The sequence below is a fragment of the Erythrolamprus reginae genome, unplaced genomic scaffold, assembly GCF_031021105.1.
Source record: "Erythrolamprus reginae isolate rEryReg1 unplaced genomic scaffold, rEryReg1.hap1 H_5, whole genome shotgun sequence".
NCBI classification, from domain to species: Eukaryota; Metazoa; Chordata; class Lepidosauria; order Squamata; family Dipsadidae; genus Erythrolamprus; species Erythrolamprus reginae.
In genome coordinates this window covers 488,727-510,858 of record NW_027248506.1, presented here as the reverse complement: position 1 = coordinate 510,858, position 22,132 = coordinate 488,727, and the positions used below count along the sequence as shown (strand labels likewise).

Here is a 22,132-nt window from a genome sequence, read left to right as displayed (position 1 = left end):
GTTTTTCTCCACTCTTTCCTGCCCCATTCTCCCCTCTGGATCTCCATGGGTTTCATCTGTTTTTCTCCACTCTTTCCTGCCCCATTCTCCCCTCTGGATCTCCATGGGTTTCCTCCGTTTTTCTCCACTCTTTCCTGCCCCATTCTCCCCTCTGGATCTCCATGGGTTTCCTCCCGTTTTTCTCCACTCTTTCCTGCCCCATTCTCCCCTCTGGATCTCCATGGGTTTCATCTGTTTTTCTCCACTCTTTCCTGCCCCATTCTCCCCTCTGGATCTCCATGGGTTTCATCTGTTTTTCTCCACTCTTTCCTGCCCCATTCTCCCCTCTGGATCTCCATGGGTTTCATCTGTTTTTCTCCACTCTTTCCTGCCCCATTCTCCCCTCTGGATCTCCATGGGTTTCCTCCCGTTTTTCTCCACTCTTTCCTGCCCCATTCTCCCCTCTGGATCTCCATGGGTTTCCTCCGTTTTTCTCCACTCTTTCCTGCCCCATTCTCCCCTCTGGATCTCCATGGGTTTCATCTGTTTTTCTCCACTCTTTCCTGCCCCATTCTCCCCTCTGGATCTCCATGGGTTTCCTCCCGTTTTTCTCCACTCTTTCCTGCCCCATTCTCCCCTCTGGATCTCCATGGGTTTCCTCCGTTTTTCTCCACTCTTTCCTGCCCCATTCTCCCCTCTGAATCTCCATGGGTTTCCTCCCGTTTTTCTCCACTCTTTCCTGCCCCATTCTCCCCTCTGGATCTCCATGGGTTTCATCTGTTTTTCTCCACTCTTTCCTGCCCCATTCTCCCCTCTGGATCTCCATGGGTTTCCTCCGTTTTTCTCCACTCTTTCCTGCCCCATTCTCCCCTCTGGATCTCCATGGGTTTCCTCCGTTTTTCTCCACTCTTTCCTGCCCCATTCTCCCCTCTGGATCTCCATGGGTTCCTCCCGTTTTTCTCCACTCTTTCCTGCCCCATTCTCCCCTCTGGATCTCCATGGGTTTCATCTGTTTTTCTCCACTCTTTCCTGCCCCATTCTCCCCTCTGGATCTCCATGGGTTTCCTCCGTTTTTCTCCACTCTTTCCTGCCCCATTCTCCCCTCTGGATCTCCATGGGTTTCATCTGTTTTTCTCCACTCTTTCCTGCCCCATTCTCCCCTCTGGATCTCCATGGGTTTCCTCCGTTTTTCTCCACTCTTTCCTGCCCCATTCTCCCCTCTGGATCTCCATGGGTTTCATCTGTTTTTCTCCACTCTTTCCTGCCCCATTCTCCCCTCTGGATCTCCATGGGTTTCCCTACCCCCACTCCATTCGCCTCAGCTTCGTCTGCCAACAGCTTTTTTTTTTAAGCCTTAATATCGGCTTGCACGCATTATTGGCTTTTCCATTCATTCCTATGGGAAACATTGTTTCATCTTACGAACTTTTCACCTTACGAACCTCGTCCTGGAACCAATTAAGTTCGTAAGATGAGGTATTACTGTATATTAAAAATTAATCATACAAATTCAGATCCTTTGGGACGGAAGGGTTCTACTTTTTCTCTTGCAAGGGGATGCGTGCATAATAGTGCATGCGCAGGAGCAAATTCTTTTGCCAAAATCTTGTGCACATGCGCGTCCCCTCCTGAGATTTTGCTTCCAGTGCACGCGCAGACACCCGCGCATGGCAGAAACGTGGAGTTCAATTTTTTCTATCGGTACGATGGCATCCACCATACTGGAGGGAACCTGTTACTGGTTATGCTAATTCCTTTTAAGATGGACCAGAGTGAAGCTTTTGCCCAAGGCTTCACTCCCTATTTGCATATGTAACAGTCTTTCTCTAGTTTTGTCATAAAATAGTACAGTGGTATCTCTACCTAAGAACGCCTCTACTTACGATCTTTTCTAGATAAGAACAGGGTGTTCAAGATTTTTTTGCCTCTTCTCAAGGATCATTTCCACTTACAAACCCAAACCTCTCAAAATGTAACCAGGAAAGGCAAGGAGAAGCCTCCGTGGGGCCTCTCTAGGACTCTCCTGGGAGGAAACAGGGCCAGAAAAGGCGGGGAAAAGCCTCTGTGGGGCCTCTCTAGGAATCTCCTGGGAGGAAACGGCCAGAAAAGGTGGGGAGAAGCCTCTGTGGGGCCTCTCTAGGAATCTCCTGGGAGGAAACAGGGCCGGAAAAGGCGGGGAAAAGCCTCCATGGGGCCTCTCTAGGAATCTCCTGAGAGGAAACAGGGCCACTACCCTCCTTGTGGTTTCCCCAATCATACACATTATTTGCTTTTACATTGATTCCTATGGGAAAAATGCTTCTTCTTACAAACTTTTCTACTTAAGAACCTGGTCAAGGAACAAATTAAGTTCGTGAGTAGAGGTACCACTGTACTGATATCCATAGCAATAAGCACAAACTGAGAAACTGACCATTGACAATACTCCAGATGAGAAGGAAAAGTACCTCTGCAAAATATGTCACTTTGGGTTTAATCCCACCACCACCATTTTAAAGAGATGTATTTTGAAGTTGTAGAAATGGGACCATTTGCCAAGGCGTCCATAATTCTTCAAGTAAAATTATTGTGTGAATTGCTTGTAGAAACACAACATGCACAATGGTAGCTGTTTTTATTTTTATTTTCAAAGAAGCAGGGAATGTGGCCGTTTTGTCGCCAGGAACAGTTTGGGGCAACCCCATGTGAATGGCAGACTTGCAATGACCCGTAGTATTGGAGATCTGGTACTTAAGAAATGTGGTGTGGTTGCAGAATCTGAAATGAAATGGGTGCAAGTAAGTGGTTGAGTAGTGTGCCTTCTCTTGCACATCTGAAGGTGCACTTATTATATACTGCTTTACAATACATCCCTCTCTAAGCAATTTATAGTCAGTATATTGCCCCCAACAATCTGGGTCCTCATTTTACCCAAGGATGGAAGGCTGAGTCAACCTTGAACCTGGTGAGATTTGAACTGTCAAATTGCAGACAGCCGGCAGAAGTAGCTTGCAGTACTGCATTCCAACCACTGCGCCACCATGGCTCATACCCAATTCCTTGTTTGATCTTGAAGGACTGTCAGTCAGGCAAAAAAAAACAAAAACCCCAGAAACAACACACAGAGCTGATCAGAGTTGTATGTTTATTGCTGCTCGCCTATAGACAAGTATCTCGCCACCAACTCAAGATTAGCCAGTTTTGGGGGGCAAATCCAGGTTTGGCTAGAGGAAACATTAGAAGAATACAAAAGAAGCCTGCATTTTTTTTTTTTGTTAGGTACAGCTCCTGAGAATTTTGATAAAAAACAATTCTACTTAATCTTCCACAGCAATGAGAATAGTGCTCGCAGAATATTGGAAAAAATGAAAATATGCCCATTGAGTGAGATATAATTGAAAAAAATAATAGCCAAAAAATTAAAAATATAGATGAGCTAGACGTATACTAACTGTTGGAATAGGTTCTATGATTGGATGAAAAAAAGGAAAACAGCAAATACAGAGAGTTAATAAATGTTAGAAAATTTGGAGAGCTAATGTTTGTTTATTTATTTATTTTGTCCAATACAAATTGAAAGTTAAAGAGAATAAAAACATGTAGCAGTAAATATCAGGGAAACGATAGAAAAAAATGGATGAAAAAAAGGAAAAAGCAAATACAGAGAGTTAATAAATGTTAGAAAATTTGGAGAGCTTATGTTTATTTATTTATTTAGTTAGTCAGTCCAATAGAAATTGAAAGTTAAAGAGAATAAAAACATGTAGTAGTAAATATTAGGGAAAAGATAGAAGAAAAGATATGAGAATAGAATACGTCAATGAAGAGTAGAGAAAAGGATGTATGAATGGGAGAAGAGATATATAAACTATAGGAGATATGTAAATCTGACATTTTATATATAGATATATAAAATACGTCAGAGGGTCGGTGCTAAGGTCCAAAGAAGGCAACAGCTTCCAAGGAGTCATCTTCAAATTCCTGCTTCATATTGGGTTGGAATCTTGCCAAAGCCACGATGGTTGTTGATGGCTTGAAACAGCTTCTCCTGCAGTTTTTGCTTTGTTGAGTAAACTGGCAGCAATAAAAGATGCGAACAGACCCAGGCCTCGGGAATCAGGTCCTCGGAGGGCCCGTCACGCGGAGAAATCTTGCAACATGTCATTCCTGTCACGGGGATCCTGTCACTTCCTGTCACAAACACTAGAAGAATGGGAAACCGTCAGTTAAAACACAGAATATTAGCGGGAGCATAGATCTAAGAACTCAGGATAATATAAATGAATTTTTTTTTGTCAAGTACGTATTGGTGATATATATAAATATATAATATTTTATTTCTTTATTTTATTAATTGGATTTATATGCTGCCCTTCTCCTAAGGATACTAGTAAAAAAGAAACATCATCATTCCTATCACCCATTTCCTCCCACTTAGGACTCTATGACTGTCACTTGTTGCTTGTATCCTAAGATTTTTATTAATATTGATTGTTTCTTCATTGCTTATTTGACCCCTAGGACAATCATTAAGTGTTGTACCACATGATTCTTGACAAATTTTTCTTTTTCTTTTATGTACACTGGGAGCATCTGCACCAAAGACAAATCCCTTGTGCGTCCAATCACACTTGGCCAATAAAGAATTCTATTCCTATTCTATTCTATTCTAACACCAAATATTAGGCGAAGCAAGAACGTGGGATTTATTTGGCTCAGAGTAATATTGCTTCCAAAACGATTGAACAAAACATCTGTGGCCCTACTGGGACCAATTGGTGATGGCTCCCAATCCAGCCCTATATTACAAGCAGTCCTCAACGTACGACCACAGGTGAGCCCAAAACTTATGTTGTTAAGTGAGAAATTTGTTAAATGAGTTTTGCCCCATTTTAAGACTTCCCTTACCACATTTATAAGGGAATTTCTGAAGTAATTAAATTACCGTATGTTTCGGAGTATAACACGCACCTTAGTTTTTGGGGTGGAAAATAGGGAAAAGAATCTGCTTACCAGGTATTCATTTGGCTAGCATCCTTATCCAGCATATTATTTTATCCCCTGGTTAGGGCTTTAAAAAAAAACTTTATTCGGAGAGAGTAACAATGAAAGAGCTTGCAAGCCAATAAGAGCTGGGAACATTGTTAGCACCTGAAAAGAAACATTCGGAGCAAGTAGAGCAATGGAAAAAAAACCCTGCAAAGGCTTGGAAAACATTCTTAGCAGAGAGTAACAATGAAAGAGCTTGCAAGCCGGTAAGGAGCTGGGAACATCGTTAGCATCTGGTTAGGGCTGGAAAGAAAGTTACTCGGAGCAAGTTAGAGCAATGAAAAAAACCCCTGCAAAGACTTAGGGCTTGGAAAACATTCTTCGCAGAGAGTAACCATGAAAGAGCCTGCAAGGTAAGAGCTGGGAAGATCATTAGCAGCTAGTTAGGGCTGGGGGGGGACTACATTCAGAGTATAAGACCCACCCAAACTATCAGCCTCTTTTAGAGAGGAAAAAGGTGTATCTTATACTCCGAAAAATACGGTAGTAACACAGGGTGTGATGTGAATCTGACTTCCCCATTGACTTTGCTTGGCAAAAGCTGACCACATGACCCTGGGAAAGTCCACACATCATAAATATGAAGCAGTTGTCAACCATCCAAATGTAAATCCTGTGATCATGGGGATGCTGTAATAGTTGTAAGTGTGAAAACTGGTTGTAAGTTACTTGTTGAATGTCATCGTAACTTTGCACAGTGACTAAACAAACTGTTGTAAGTAGAGGACGGGCTACCTGTATAGAGTTGCTCCTCAATTATTATTCCAATGCCTTGACTATCTGTATTAAAAGAAGCTTTTGTAGAAATACGATTGCCTTCTGCTAACATTCACAACAGCTCATAACCCAGAAATTCACCTTCAAGATCTTTAGAAGAGCAATGAAGTACTCGCCTATCGATACTCACTCAGAAAATGTTTTTTATCCTCCAAACTCAGCCCATGAAAAACTTCCCAGAACATCTTTATGGTTGGGTGCGTTGAGCTGTATATGCCTGAATATACAGCATTCTTCAGTGCAAGAATTATCAATCGGACAATGGGGGGAAAAAACCCAAGAATCGGTAAGAATAAAAAAACCAATTAACCATTTATCATAGATAGCTATCATTCTATGTAAGCCACTCAGAGTCACTTGAGCAGCGAAATGGGCAGTGGAATTAAATAAAATTAAATAGGGAGGGAAGGAAGGAAGGAGAGAAAGAAAAAGAAAATGAGGAAGAAGAAAGAAAGGAAAGACAAGAAAAGAGAGAAGGAGAGGGAGAAAGCAAGCAAGAAAGAAAATAAAAAGAAAGAAAGAGGAAGAAAAGGAAAGAAAAAGAAATGAGAGGGAGGGAGAAAAAAGAAAAAATAAAGAAAAAATGAAAAAGAGAAGGGAGAAAAGAAAAAAGAAGAAAAGAAAAAGGAAGAAATGAGGGAGGGAAGAACAAAAGGAAAGAAGAAAAGAGAAAGAAAAAAGAAACAAGAGGGAGGGAAGGAGAAAGAAGAGAAAGAAGAAGGAAAGAAAGAAAAGTAAAAAGAAAGGAGAGGGAGGGAGGGAGAAAAAAAGAGAAAGAAAGAAGGAAGGAAGCCAAGGCTTTAGTTGCAGCCATGCTCAAAACTCCTAAATGCCATCCCAGCAATTCTACCATTCACTCAATTGATAAGCCAGGGCAATTGGGATGGAGAAAAATTAATTCCATTTACCAAACCTTACCCAGGCGAATTGAAAACTATGCTGTGGCTAGTGGCAGAGTTCCCTCCCTCCAATCATGATCTGCTCATAAAGGTCTTTATCATAAAATACATCCCGTCATCCACTTACCTTTTCGAACAACTCCCAATCATAATTGGCATTTCCAATTGCCACTTCCATCAGTTGTTCAGGCTCAAATATGTCAACTATCCGTTTTTCCAGGACTTTGTAAAATCCTCTCCTGAACTCACGGAAAATATCATCCACTGATTTGTTGAATATGTAATCCACGTATTTGTCAACAAAGTCTTTCCTTTAAAAAGTAGAAAATAACCCTCATTTTCTTCAAGAAGGTCAAATTCTTGGAGTTTATGATAAATTTATCAAGATTCAGAATCAGTTCCCTTTTGCGGAAATTTGCTTAAAGTTGCTTATAAATCTAAAACTATGGTATCTGTTTACATTTATTTGTTAATATAATAAATATAATATATAATATAATAAATGTTCACTTTATTAGATATTTACAAGAATTAGTTGAGGTTGGGTCTAAGTCCTTGTACCACAAGGCAAAAAATGTAGAAGTTACTCATCATTTAGGCCTTTGAAAGAGAACAAGGCTGAAATTTTAAAAAAGAAATAAGAATTAAAAGACAGGACTTGTTGCATTTTAGTTAGCTGTGTTTTTCTCTTTTTCTTCCCATTTCCCCATCTTTCCCCCACAAAGTTCTCACCCTACAGTAGTCCTTGAGTTATGACAGCAATTGGGACTGGGGTTGCCATCACTAAATGCTGCAGTTGTAGAGCATGATGCCACACGAAGTTAGGATTATTTATTTATTCGATTCGAACTGCAGAAAAAACCATTGCTGCCAAACTGCCTTCCCTTGAGGACCTGTAGACTACATTGTTTTATTGTTGTTGTGAGCCGCCCCGAGTCTACGGAGAGTGGCGGCATACAAATCTAATAAATAATAAAAAATAATACTTGTAGTTTAGATCCGAACAAATGTTTTAAAAATCCCATAGAAATCCAAGAAGTTTGGGGATACCAGTAACTGAAAGTTTAAGAAATTATCAGATTCATTATATGTTGAGTAGAATTTGCGACGAAAATGTGAAAAACAAACTCCAATCACTCTTTGAATAGTAAACAAATGCAAATTAGAGCTAAGGAAATAAAAGAACATGATCTAGTAAATATTTGAACCCCCCGCAATGGGTGGTGGTGGTGGTGGGCATTGTCAGTCGGGTGATGGGCACACACACTGTGCACTGTTTTATGTTTGTTTCATGTAACCTTATGTGCAAAACCAATAAAAATATATTTTAAAAAAAGAAGAAATTATCAGAATCCTACATGGTGCTTTAACTATGATCCCAATTTACTTCTAACATTGTCATTGTGGGTGGGAAATCATCTGAACAAAGCACCTTTAGAGAGGTGATTTTAAGAGCCATTGGTACGTACCTATTGGCCTTGTTTACATATGTCTCAATGCCATTTTCAACCAAGTCTACATCCACCCCGTTCCAGGATATCTGAAAAGTAAAATGGTTGGACATTAGGCAAATCGGTTAAAGCTAAAATTAATGTATTAGTATACAGTGATCCCTCGAGTTTCGCGATCTTGATCTTTGCGAAACGCTATATCGCGATTTTTAAAAAAATATTAATTAAAAAAACCCCCACTTCCGCGTTTGGCTTCAGGACTCAGCTGGGTAGCGGCGCGGCTGTTTTAAAAGGTCGCAGCCGGCCTGGGGGGCTTCCCAGCACCCCCCCGAGCCCCCAACCCGGGTTCGGGGGGGTGCTGGAAAGCCCCCCAGGCCGGCTGCGATCTTTTAAAACGGCCGCGCCGCTTCCGAGCTGACTCCTGAAGCCAAACGCCAAAGGCGAACTTCCGCGTTTGCCTTCAGGACTCAGCTGGGAGGAGCCGAAGATCCGGGTTTCCCCTTTCCGTGGGTGGCGGGGGAAGACCCAGGGAAGGTTCCTTCGTCCGCCTAGCAGCTGATCTGCTTGGCAGCGCAGCAGCAGGAGGAGATGAAGATCCGGGTTTCCCCGCTGCCCACGGAAAGGGGAAACCCGGATCTTCAGCTCCTCCTGCTGCTGCGCTGCCGAGCAGATCAGCTGCTAGGCGGACGAAGGAACCTTCCCTGGATCTTCCCCCCGCCGCCCACGCAAACTCCACCATCTGCGCATGCCCGGCCATGAAAAAAAGGGCGCGCATGCGCAGATGGTGTTTTTACTTCCGGAACCCTACATTGCAAAAAATCGATTATCGCGAGTGTTGTATCCCAAATGGCTACCTTGTATTCTCTGTAAATAGTTGTTCCGTCTTCAAGCGCTGTCTGAGCCAAAGCAGGAAGTCGCTCCTGATTGGCTCAGACGCGGCTGGCTCTTGCTTTGGCGGGAGCCGCAAATGTATAAAAGAAGCGGCTTTTCCAAGCAGAGCCAGCCGGTACTCGCTGAAGTCACTTTGCCTTGCTGAACAGTCACTTTCTCTGAGCTGAAAATAAAAGTACCGAGTTGTTTGAATCCTGTCTCCGGGTCTACTTCACTGGCGACGAACGGACGGAAGAAAACCGCGTGCAACATGAACAAAATCCAGATCGGCCAGGCTCCGGAACTCTTCGATCCCGAAAAAACGTCCTGGGATGAATACATGACCACCTTCGAGATCTTCCTCGAGGCAGCAGGGATACAGGACGCCGAAGCCGATCGCAGACGGGCAATTTTCCTGAATTACTGTAGCCCGGAAATCCGTGGGATTGCCCAGACTCTCACCGACCCACAGCCAGCAAGAACCGTAGCGTGGGACGTCCTACAAGAGAAGCTAGCGAGCCATTTTAAACCGACCAAACCAGCCATGGTTTATCGGCATCAGTTTTCCATGATGGCTCAGAAGGAAAATGAATCAATCAACCAGTTCACGACGCGGCTTCGAACGGTACTTGCTCAATGCAAGTTTAAAGACCCGGAAGCTCGCCTCACAGATGCCTTAGTTTTCGGCATGAAAAGCGCCACGGTGAGAAACAAACTCCTCACCGAAGAAGAGCCGACTCTACAAACCGTAATTAAACTCGCGCAAACCGCAGAAGCCGCCGACGCAGCAGCCAGAGAATTAAAAGAACACGGGAGGCGAGAACTCATCGCAAAGATCGACGCCGCATCTCCCCGCGCCGTGGAACCAGATGACCCCAACCAACCAGCTCACAACGTGGACAACTGCTTCCTCGTACAAGACCAGCCGAGACACCACAGAACAACTCACCCAGCCCCTTGCGCGGGCTGCCGGGGAAACCACCAGCGCCATCGATGCCCTTTCCGAGACGCCACATGCCGCCGCTGCAACCGTCGAGGCCACATCGCCATCGCATGCAGAGCAACGGCACCAGAAGAGACATTCGCCGCACCACGATACCAACGACCTCAAAATCAGAACTCCCAACCGCGAGAAAATAGACCGTTCCACAATTCGAGTCAAAGGAACTACTCAACCGCTAACCGCGACTACTATAGAGGTAATACTAAATTTTTCGTGAACAACACGACAACACAGAAGGGGGCTAAAATTGTTATCTCACTATTACTAAATAACCAACCATGCTCGATGGAACTTGATACGGGGTCTAGATATACCATTATGCCTTGGGAAAAATTTAAACTGTATATGCCTAACATGTCTAAATCTGATTTAAAACAAACCTCTCTAGTAATCAGAGACTTTCAAGGGGGGGTGATCTCGGTCCTGGGAACAGCAAATGTACCTATTGTATTCAAGAATGTAAAATGTACCCTACCCATGCTTATTGTAACAGGGGCTAAGCACTCTCTCTTGGGATTGGCTTGGATGGAACCTTTGGGGATTGAAATTTCGGGTGTGTGTAATGTGAACTGTGATAATATGCCTAACTTTGTACAAGAGTTCCCTGAGGTGTTCAGCCCCACTTTGGGGTCGTACAAGGGGCCCCCTATATCGTTTTCTATTGACCCCAAGGTCCCACCAATCAGGTTAAAACCTCGCAGGGTTCCCCTTCCACTTCTTCCCAAACTAGACCTACAACTGGATAAACTTATAAGCCAAGGTATTTTGGTCCCTGTGGAACAAGGACCATGGGAAACCCCCATAGTCACATCGGTGAAGCCAGATGGTTCCCTAAGAGTATGCGCAGATTACAAATCAACTCTTAACAAGGCCCTCCAGCACCACCCCTACCCCATTCCAGTGGTACAGCAACTCCTGCACTCCCTGGGGGAGGGGAAAAGGTTTGCAAAGATCGATCTCGCGCAAGCTTACCAGCAGCTCCCGGTCGATGACCAAACAGCATGCGCACAAACGATTGTAACACATAGGGGAGCATTCAAATGCACGAGGTTACAGTTTGGGGTGAGCATAGCCCCAGGAATTTTCCAGAGCATTATGGAACGCCTATTGTCAGGGGTAAATGGGGCCATCCCATATTTTGATGATATCTTAATTGCAGGGGAAAACCAGGAACAAGTAAACAAAAGAATAAGGGAAGTACTTAAAAGGCTACAGGACAAGGGTTTAAGAATCAAGCCTGACAAATGTGTCTGGGGAACCAACAGTATAGAATTTCTAGGATACAAGATAGACAAAGAAGGTATCCACCCCACAACAGAGAAGTTAAGAGCCATTAGGGAAGCCCCAGAACCACGAGATAAGAATGAGCTGCAGGCATTTTTAGGCCTCCTTAATTTTTATTCCATTTTTTTAAAGCAGAAGGCAACAGTAGCAGAGCCTCTACATCGTTAACTCCAGAAGGAAGCCCGATGGACCTGGGGGGAAACTGAACGTGAAGCCTTTTTCCAAATAAAGAGTCTGTTAACCTCCAAAAGCGTAGTAGTCCAATATAGTGCGTCACTACCCATTAGGCTCACGTGCGACGCCTCGCCATACGGCATAGGAGCAGTCCTAGCTCACGTTCTACCCAATAAATCAGAAGCCCCAATAGCATTTTTTTCAAGAACCATGAACAGCACAGAAAGGAATTATAGTCAGTTAGACAAGGAGGCTCTAGCGTTAGTGGCAGGGGTAAAGAAATTCCACAACTACATTTTTGGTAGGAGCTTTGAATTGGTAACAGACCACAAACCTTTACTGGGTCTGCTAGCCCCCAACAAGCCCACTCCGCCTTTTATGTCTCCTAGACTGATCAGATGGGCCCTTTTCCTCTCTGGATACCAGTATGAGCTCACCCACAAGGGGGGGAAGGAAATTAATCACGCAGACGGCCTCAGCAGGTGCCCCATAACAGACTTAGTGGAAGATCCTGTTCCTTCTGCAGATGTATTATTAATAGAGCTCGAGAATAACCCACTAACCACAGCCAAAGAGGTAGCTGCACACACGCAGCAAGATCAAATCCTTAAACAAGTGATAAACTGTGTACTTAAGGGATGGCAAAATGATATTGTGAAACCTGAATTGCATGACTTCAAAGCTAAGAGACTTGAGTTATCTTATGTAAAGGGTTGTCTGTTGTGGGGAGACAGGGTGGTCATCCCCAGAAGCCTAAGGGAAAAGGTTCTCAAAATGTTACATGTAGGCCATCCTGGGATTGTCAGGATGAAGAGCCTAGCAAGGGGACATCTATGGTGGCCAGGTCTGGATGCTGAAATTGAAAACTGGGTTTCAAAGTGTGAACCATGCCAAGAGTCACGGCCTAATCCCCCCAAAACAACCCCGGCTGAGTGGGAGCAGCCTGCTGGCCCTTGGTCCAGGATCCACATTGATTTCGCGGGTCCAGTGGGGTCCCAGTATTTCCTAATAGTGGTGGATGCATTCTCCAAGTGGGTGGAGATAATAGCAATGAGTAACATAACCACAAGTGCCACCATCAAGGTTTTGAGTAGACTTTTTGCCTCACATGGGTGCCCAGATATCCTGGTGTCTGACAATGGGCCACAGCTAACAGCCAGGCAATTCGAATTGTTCCTCGATGGTTTAGGAGTTAGACATGCCCTCATCTCCCCTTACTCGCCCTGGGCTAATGGATTGGCAGAACGCTACGTTCGCGTGGCAAAGGAGGCATTGCGCAGGTCAGGCCCTGGGGATGTGCAGCAAAACTTAGACCAATTCTTACTCACCCAGCACATCACCCCTAACTCGCACACACATGTAAGCCCTGCAGAATTGTTGATGGGGAGGAAATTAAGGTCACCACTAGATAGGTTGAATCCAAGGTTCTGTATTAACAATAACCAAATGTGTATGAGACCCGAAAGGGAAATGTATTTGGGACAAACTGTATATGTGAAAAGTTTTGATGGAAATGTAAATTGGATGAAGGGTATTGTTGTTAAACAAAATGCACCAAAAACTTATATTGTAAAACTAGAGGATGGTCGTTTGTGGAAACGACACATAGACCACATTCGGAAGCGAACAGAAAGCCAATTGCCACAAACCACTGATATGGACTCTCCCCCTTCAACAGACTTTGAAACATTGCCCGAATTAAGGAACACGCAAATAGACTTATCGGGCCTAGGGGAGCCATCCAGCGACGCCGAGCCATCCTCCTCCTCCGAATCCTTCGTTGGGCCCGCCAGGCCAAGTCCGCCGCGCGGAGATCATAGCAACGAGCCATCCTCCTCCGGCGGTGTCGACAGCGAAACTGAACTGCGCAGGTCGGAGCGAACTGCGCGGAGGCCCCAGCGATTGGATGATTTTGTCACATGGCTTTCTTGATGGATGTGTCCAACTATGAGGGGAGGGGTGTTGTATCCCAAATGGCTACCTTGTATTCTCTGTAAATAGTTGTTCCGTCTTCAAGCGCTGTCTGAGCCAAAGCAGGAAGTCGCTCCTGATTGGCTCAGACGCGGCTGGCTCTTGCTTTGGCGGGAGCCGCAAATGTATAAAAGAAGCGGCTTTTCCAAGCAGAGCCAGCCGGTACTCGCTGAAGTCACTTTGCCTTGCTGAACAGTCACTTTCTCTGAGCTGAAAATAAAAGTACCGAGTTGTTTGAATCCTGTCTCCGGGTCTACTTCAGCGAGGGGTCTGGGAACGGAACCCTCGCGATAATCGAGGGATCACTGTAGTCCGGAGATGCCACAGGTGTCACGTGGAGCCATATCGGAGGGCACATGAGAGAAAATTCCATGGGGCCTCTCTAAGAATCTCCTGGGAGGAAACAGAGTTGGAATAGGCAGGGAGAAGCCTCCGTGGGGCCTCTCTGGGAATCTCCTGGGAGGAAACATTGATTCCTATGGGAAAAATTGCTTCTTTTTACAAACTTTTCTAGTAAAGAACCTGGTCACTGAACAAATTAAGTTTGTGACTAGAGGTACCACTATACAGGTAGTCCCCGGGTTATGTCATCCCCGATGTACGATGTTTCGTTGTTACGATGACCTGGGGACAGCTTCGAAGCCACCTCCACTCGGGCGAAGGGATGTCCGTGGTAGGCGGCGGCTTCGGAGACCCCGTGGAGACCCCCTTGCCTGAACGGAGGCGGCAGCGGCTTCAAGGGGCCAACAGCCGGTCCTCGGTGCTGCGTTGCTGCAGCCTCCAAGGCTGCTGCCACCGCCTCCATTCGGGCGAGGGGATCTCCGCGGGGGGCGGCCTCGGAGTCACCACCGCCACCCACCGCGGAGATTCCTTCACCTGAATGGCGGCGCCGGCAGCTTCAAGGAACCAACAGCCGGTCCTTCTCGGTGCTGCATTGCCACCTCCGTTTGGGCGAGGGGATCTCCGCGGTGGGTGGCCTCGGGACTGCAGCAACGCAGCGCCGAGAAGAACCGGCTGTTGGTCCCTTGAACCCGCTGCTGCCTCCGTTCGTGTAAATCAGAATACAGTAGTACCTCTAGATACGAGTTGCTCCACATGCGAGTATTCCAAGATACGAGCCACGAGGGGAGAGAAATTTCTGTTCCAGACCCGAGCTCAAATTCAGGATACGAGCCGAGCGTCCACTAGGTGGCGCAAGAATCCTTGCTTTTGGTTATCTTGGAGGGGAAAAACAAAGTCTAAAGCCATTTATTCCAGATACGAGTTGTTCGACATACGAGCTCCCTTCTGGAACGAATTATACTCGTATCTAGGGGTACTACTGTACAGTATTCCGACTTACACGGAAATTCGGCTTACGATGTCCCGTAGGAACGGATTGACGTCGTAAGTCGGGGACTACCTTTATGTGCATTTTACACGCCTTTTGCCTCAGAACCTGCTTTCCTTTCGTTGCTCTCACATCAGGTCCAGTAAAGGTCCTCATCTCTATCAAATAGAGTTGGGGTCTTCCTTCCCTTGACTTTGAATGGAAGCTCATCTGACAGCAAGATACTTACACAGTAGCATTGCTGAAATTGGTCTTCAAGATCATCTGCTTCATACTCAAGAATCGCCTGCAAATTTCTTGATAATAAAAGGAAATAGAAAATAAAATATTTCTTTCTCTGCAGTGAGAAATTCAATTACGACAGGCTGCTTGTAATGCACATCACTTACAGACGCCATTTCGAAACACGGCTGCAGCTACGCTATCTGCCTGAAGAAATGCAAAATTTACACACGCACTCCTGACAACTCAAATAATGTATATCTAAAGTTTCGCATTCATACCATTACTGTAGGCTGAGAAAAAAAAGGGGGTGCATCACTTTCTGGGCGACCCTCGTAGTGTCTCCAATTTTAAAGGGGACACGTTTCTTTTGGGATTTATTTCATACTGGGATTTACTAAACTGGGCTGAGACACTAGTTACAATGCGCAAAAGATAACGTTTCTTCTTCTAAACTAGGGGTGTCAAATTCAAGGCCCCTGGGCCGCATTCGGCCCACGAGAGTAAGAATGATAACAGAACACCCTACAAAACTAGACTTATAATCTTGGGTCTAGAAAGCTTAGAACTAAGACGCCTCAAACATGATCTAATTATCGCCCACAAGATCATATGCTGCAACGTCCTGCCTGTCAAAGACTACTTCAGCTTCAACCGCAACAACACAAGAGCACACAACAGATTCAAGCTTAATATTAACCGCTCCAAACTTGACTGTAAAAAATATGACTTCAGTAACCGAGTTGTTGAAGCGTGGAACTCATTACCGGACTCCATAGTGTCATCATCCCCTAACCCCCAACGTTTTGCCCTTAGACTATCCACGGTTGACCTCTCCAGATTCCTAAGAGGTCAGTAAGGGGCGTACATAAGTGTACTAGAGTGCCTTCCATCCCCTGTCCTATAGTCTCTCCTATATCTCCTATATCTTCTCTACTATATTCTCTATAAGCTTCATTGTATATTATTGTATATTGGACAAAATAAATTAAAAAAATAAAAATAAAATCAGTTTAGGACTCAAGGTCCCTAGTAAGTTGATAGGACTGAATTCATTTACCTTCCCAGCCCAGGGCTTAGCTCCTTCAAATCCCCGAGAGTTGGCTTTTTGTCAAGCAGCTTCTTAAAGGCAGCAAGTGGGAAGGGTAAGTAGGCAGTGACTTGGTTAGCTATCAAGAGTCCACAGAGAACACCAAAAAGGAAATATTTCTTCTTCTCCACAGAAGGCTGCAAGAACAAAACAGCAAGGGAACGTCACCACAATTCCCAACAAGGTCAATGAGAAGGAATACGGGTTACTTTTGCAATATTTAAAGGGACAACACGTTTCTCCAATGGGATAATGTTTCCAAATGTAAAATAATGCACTTGGGGAAAAGGAATCCTCAATCTGAGTATTGCATTGGCAGTTCTGTGCTAGCAAAAACTTCAGAAGAGAAGGATTTAGGGGTCGTGATTTCTGACAGTCTCAAAATGGGTGAGCAGTGTGGTCGGGCGGTAGGGAAAGCAAGTAGGATGCTTGGCTGCATAGCTAGAGGTATAACAAGCAGGAAGAGGGAGATTGTGATCCCGCTGTATAGAGCGGTGGTGAGACCCCATTTGGAATAATACTGTGTTCAGTTCTGGAGACCTCACCTACAAAAAGACATGGATAAAATTGAACGGGTCCAAAGACGGGCTACAAGAATGGTGGAAGGTCTCAAGCATAAAACGTATCAGGAAAGACTTCATGAACTCCATCTGTAGAGTCTGGAGCAGTGATTTTCAACCTTTTTTGCGCTGCGGCACATTTTTTACATATACAAAATCATGGGGCACATTGAGCGGGGGAGAGTGGGGGGGCTAAAAAAAGTTTGGACAAAAAAAATTTCTCTTTCTCTCTCTTCCTCCCTTTCGCTGTATTTCTCTCCTTTCTATCTCGTCCTTCCTCTCTCTCTCCATCCCTCTTTCTTTCTCTCTTCCTTCCTCTATTTTTTGCTCTTTCTATCTCTCCCTCCTTCCCTGCCTTTCTTTCTCTCTCTTGCTTTCTTTCTCTCTCTCTCTCTCTGAGCTTCGCGGCACACCTGACCATGTCTCGCAGCACACTAGTGTGCCCCGGCACACTGGTTGAAAAACACTGGTCTGGAGGAAGGAAGGAAAAGGGGGGACATGATTGAAACATTTAAATATGTTAAAGGGTTAAATAAGGTTCAGGAGGGAAGTGTTTTTAATAGGAAAGTGAACACAAGAACAAGGTAGCCCGTCTTTGGACCCGTTCAATTTTGTCAATATCTTTTGTTGTATGTTTTTCACAGCCTTCAAAGTTTGTGGTTTGTGGGAGAGCACTTTGGCTGATAAAAGTGCGTTTGGACAGTATTTTTCCTTTGTGATAAACTGCCTTTGTTTACTTTGCAAGAGAGTGTGTGTTTGAATTTCCACTTCAGACATAATTGGGGCTTGTACCGTGACGCCCGGCATAACAGCCACCTGTGGCACACGAAGCCATATCTGAGGGCACACAAGGGGTTGCCCTATGTCAGGTAGTTTTTGGCCTTCTTTTCGGTCGTTTTCACTATCCCCAGGCTTCCGGAAAGTCTCCTGAACCCTGTGCACGCGCAAGCTCTTTCAGCACCCGTGGGGGAAAAGGCTCGCTATATGTTTCCCACACTTTGGGGCCTTAAGAGGTGTTGGGATTACAAATCCTCCTGATTCCTCAGTTAGGAGTTTTGAAGTTTCCCAGACTATTCTTTTCAATGAACCAAAGACCAGGTGTAGAACCTGGCAATCAAACTTGCAGATATTTCCCTACATTAAGATCCAATATCCCATCTTCATCTTAATGAATGGAGTTCATTGGAATTGGAATTGGGTCTGATAAACTTACCTTGGGAGGAAACCACATTGGGGAAGAGGGCTCATCATACATGAACATCCCATATTCTGGCTGTGCCACCTTCTTAAACACCTCTGAAAAGAATTCCACCAGGTAACCACCATCTCCATAATAAGGAATTTCATTTTCAAATTGAACCTGCCAAGAGAAGTAAATAAGAAAGAAAAAAAATAGTACAATCTGTTCTGTCGGGCTCTCTGGTAGAATCCTCCCAAAAATTCACAGGTACAAATTTCAGACACACACACGTTTGAAAATTCAAAACAATGTTCTTTATAAGGAAAACTCACTTAAACTACGCCCTCTTTTGGTATAGCAAAGAGCACTCGTCTCCAAACAAACTGGTAATTGGTACAAGTCCCTTATCAGTTCTGTGATACTTAGCTTGCAGCTGGGAGGCAATTCACAGTGCTTCTTCTTTCACAAAGTGAAACACACTTTGCTCTGGTTCAGTTTCAAAGTGGGGAAAAATCAGCACACAAAGGTCAAAGTCAGTAAAGCAGTCACGAAACACAACGATCAGATAATCCTCCACAATGGCCAAACCCACAGGCTGCTCTTTATAGCAGCCTCACTAATGACCACAGCCCCACCCAACCACAGGTGGCCTCATTTTCTTTGATAATAATCTCTCAGTTGTTGCTGCCTATGCATCGCTCTCCGCATGCGTGGCTGTATCATTAACTCTTCTTCTGAATCCAAGGAGGAGCTAGATAATTGATCTCCTTCTGAGCTGTCTGCCACAATCTCCTCCTCCCTGTCACTCATGTCTTCTTGGTCAGAGGAGCCCTCATCATCAGATTCCACCTGGGGGCAAAACAGGCCTGCAGCATGTGGATGTCTGCCCCACATCCACAGTCCTTGGGGTAGGAGCTGAGCCAGAGCTAACCACAACACCAATCTATGGAGATTCTCAACCATCTAGTTCAGTGATGGCGAACTTATGGCACGGGTGTCACAGGTAGCACCTGGAGCCATATGACAAGGAGATCATAAGACGAGGTGTCACTGTACATTTATTCAGCTCAGTATCTAGAGAGAGAGTGTCGGCGACGGTTGAGCCAAGATACACAAAGTCATGGACGACCTCCAATCCTTGTGCAACGATTGTAATATGGTGTATGTAATATGAGGTGGAAGTGATGTGCGGGTGTCTGGAGGCTGTTGGGGTCTGGATGGGTGTTGACAGGCTCAGATTCAACCCCAACAAGATGGCGTGGCTGTGGGTTCTGCCTCCCAAGGACACTTCCATCTGTCTGTCCATTACTCTGTGGGGGAAAATTTTGATACCCCCAGAGAGGGCCCGCAACCTGGGCGTCCTCCTCGATCCACAGCTGACTTTAGAACATCATCTTTTGGCTGTGGCGAGGGGGGCGTTTGCCCAGGTTCACCTGGTGCACCAGCTGCAACCCTATTTGGACTAGGGAGTCTCTACTCACAGTCGCCCATGTCCTTATCACCTTGGGGTTCGACTACAGCAATGCTCTCTACATGGGGCTGCCTTTGAAGAGTGTTCGAAACTTCAAATTGTGCAAAATGCAGCCGCACAAGCGGTCATGGGCCTCCCTAGACATGCCCATATTTCTCCAACACTCTGTTGACTGCATTGGTTGCCAATTGGTTTCCAGACCCAATTGAAAGTGTTGGTGATGACCTATAAATCCCTACATGGAATCAGGCCAGATTACTTCTGGGACCACCTTCTGCTGTATGAGTCTCAGCGACCAGTTAGGTCCCACAGAGTTGGCCTTCTCCAGGTCCTGTCAACCAGACAATGTTGCATGGCGGGGCCTAGGGGAAGAGCCTTCTCTGTGGGAGCCCCAGAGATTCACACCTCCCCTACCCTCCTCACTTATGTTGCCAGGCTTGGGGAATGAATTAATTATTGGATGAATGAATGAATGATTGGTTGAATGAATTAATGAATGGATGGATGAATGAATGAATAAATTATTGGATGAATGAATGAATGAATTATTGGTTGAATGAATGAATGAATGGATGGATGAATGAATGAATAAATTATTGGATGAATGAATGAATGAATAAATTATTGGTTGAATGAATGAATGAATGAATTATTGGATGAATGAATGAATGAATTATTGGATGAATGAATGAATTATTGGATGAATGAATGAATGAATTAATTAATTAATTAATAACAGCAAAAAAGATTCCAAATAGAGTTGGCGCAAGGACACAGCCCTGTTTCACTCCACTTCGAATGACAAAGGAATCTGATGTGAAGCCATCAAAAATGGGATTTTAAAAAAAGTGTGGGTTCTGTTGTTGTAAGTCGAGGGCTATCTGTATAACTGGGATAGATAGAAATAAATAGTTAGCAAACCAACACTTTATATGGATAGATTTTTAAAAAACGCATTTTGCAGGCTAAGCCAGTCAATTCTCAGATTCAAAGCTCAGGTAGCCCTGCGTCCGAAGACCACGGGTAGCTCACCAGCAGGCGCTTCTTCAGGAAGGAGTCCTCCATAATACTAAGCTTGTGCCAGGTGTCTTCAACGAGGAAGTCGCGTCGCACTTTCAGAGGAAAGGTAGGTGGTTCTGGAAGGTCACTAGGTGGTTTTAGAAGGTCACTAATCCCCAGGCACAAAGTCCGCAATTCAGCATAAGCTTTCCTTTCCAACCACTGGAGATGTGCAGGGGGAAAAGAGAGAAGAAAAGCAATAAACAATTTTCACATTTCATCATAGAAGCAATGTAAGCCAATCAAAGGAAAACCTGCTTTTAAGGCTTCCAGAGTTGTTAACCTGATCCTACGTAGCTTCTGCTCTGGCAATCTCACACTACTGACTAGAGCCTACAAAACTTATGCCAGACCCATCCTTGAATACAGCTCATCTATCTGGAACCCACACCACATTTCAGACATCAACACTCTCGAAAACGTCCAAAGATATTTCACCAGAAGAGCCCTCCACTCCTCCACTCGAAACAGAAGACCCTACGAAAATAGACTAACAATCCTGGGTCTTGAAAGCTTAGAACTACGACGCCTTAAACACGATTTAAGTATTGCCCACAAGATCATATGCTGCAACATCCTTCCGGTCAACGACTACTTCAGCTTCAACCGCAACAACACAAGAGCACGCAACAGATTCAAACTTAATATTAACCGCTCCAAACTTGACTATAAAAAATATGACTTTAACAATCGAGTCGTCGACGCGTGGAACTCATTACCGGACTCAATAGTGTCAACTCCCAACCCCCAACACTTCTCCCTTAGACTCTCCACGATTGACCTCTCGAGGTTCCTAAGAGGCCAGTAAGGGGCGTACATAAGTGCACTGGTGTGCCTTTCGTCCCCTGTCCAATTGTCTTTCCTTTATCTCATATATCATATATATTCTCTCCCTCTCATCCACTCCTCTTCTTTTTTACTTACTATCCCTATATATATACTACTTAATGTCTATTTCATTCCATATGTATTGTATATTGGACAAAGAATAAATAAAATAAAATAAAAAATAAGGCAATTCTCACCATGGGGTTTATATTTAAGTATTTACCTCCCCAAATAACCTCACAGCATTCAACCATTTCTTTAAATGTTTATGGAGATTCTCAGTTATCCTTAAAGGTGCTTTTTTAAAAAGAGGCAAGTGGACTTTCTGGGTTTTTCTTTCAGCTCTGACTGGGTGGTGGCTTCTTCAGTCAGAACTGAAGAAGTTTCTTGGATCAGGAAGTGAAACGCCTTCAAAGAAAAAACAGAAAGTCCAGTTGCTTCATGAAAGGAAGAAAAAGCACCTTTGGGACATTTCATTTGTAGTTTAGTATTGTTGTATTTATCCCACTTGAGTCCGTTTTGGAATGAGCGGCATATAAATACAATAAAATAATAATAATAATAATATTTAGCAACTTTTAACATACTTCATAAATAAGCCGCAATCCAGACTTCATAGGACATCTATAGTGTCGGAAGAGTCTTAGGGCCAAGCTTCATTCTTTGTCCGAAGCCCAGTTGAGAGCTTCTTCCAAATGGAAAAAAACTTGCTAAAAATCAGGAGGTTCCTATCGGTGTGGCTCTCTGGAACCCACCACTGCCGGTAGGTGATAAAACATGTCCAAATGGACAAACCACAAGTTCAGAAAAACACACCTCTTAAAGTTGCCAAGGTCAAAAAAACCTGTTCTACACAAATAGTATACTAGCCTCCCTCCTTAAAGCAAGAGGAGAGGGGCGGCATACAAATCTAATAAATAAATAAAATAAATAAATAAACCTCTTGATCAGTCGTT

General features: G+C 44.4%; 1 protein-coding gene across 1 annotated transcript in view; it reads right to left on the bottom strand.

The window, feature by feature from the left end:
* Positions 1-3,085: 3,085 nt before the first annotated feature.
* The window catches only part of LOC139155730 (probable E3 ubiquitin-protein ligase HERC6), a 43,961-nt gene continuing 24,914 nt past the window's right edge, over positions 3,086-22,132 (bottom strand). The window contains exons 16-23 of the mRNA XM_070730998.1: positions 20,322-20,510; positions 17,852-17,998; positions 16,049-16,215; positions 14,996-15,062; positions 8,153-8,223; positions 6,811-6,994; positions 5,915-6,017; positions 3,086-4,161 (exon numbers count right to left, since the gene is read on the bottom strand). Coding sequence (XP_070587099.1) covers positions 3,932-4,161; positions 5,915-6,017; positions 6,811-6,994; positions 8,153-8,223; positions 14,996-15,062; positions 16,049-16,215; positions 17,852-17,998; positions 20,322-20,510 — 1,158 coding nt within the window. The 3' untranslated portion in view covers positions 3,086-3,931. The remainder of the gene's footprint in view (positions 4,162-5,914; positions 6,018-6,810; positions 6,995-8,152; positions 8,224-14,995; positions 15,063-16,048; positions 16,216-17,851; positions 17,999-20,321; positions 20,511-22,132) is intronic.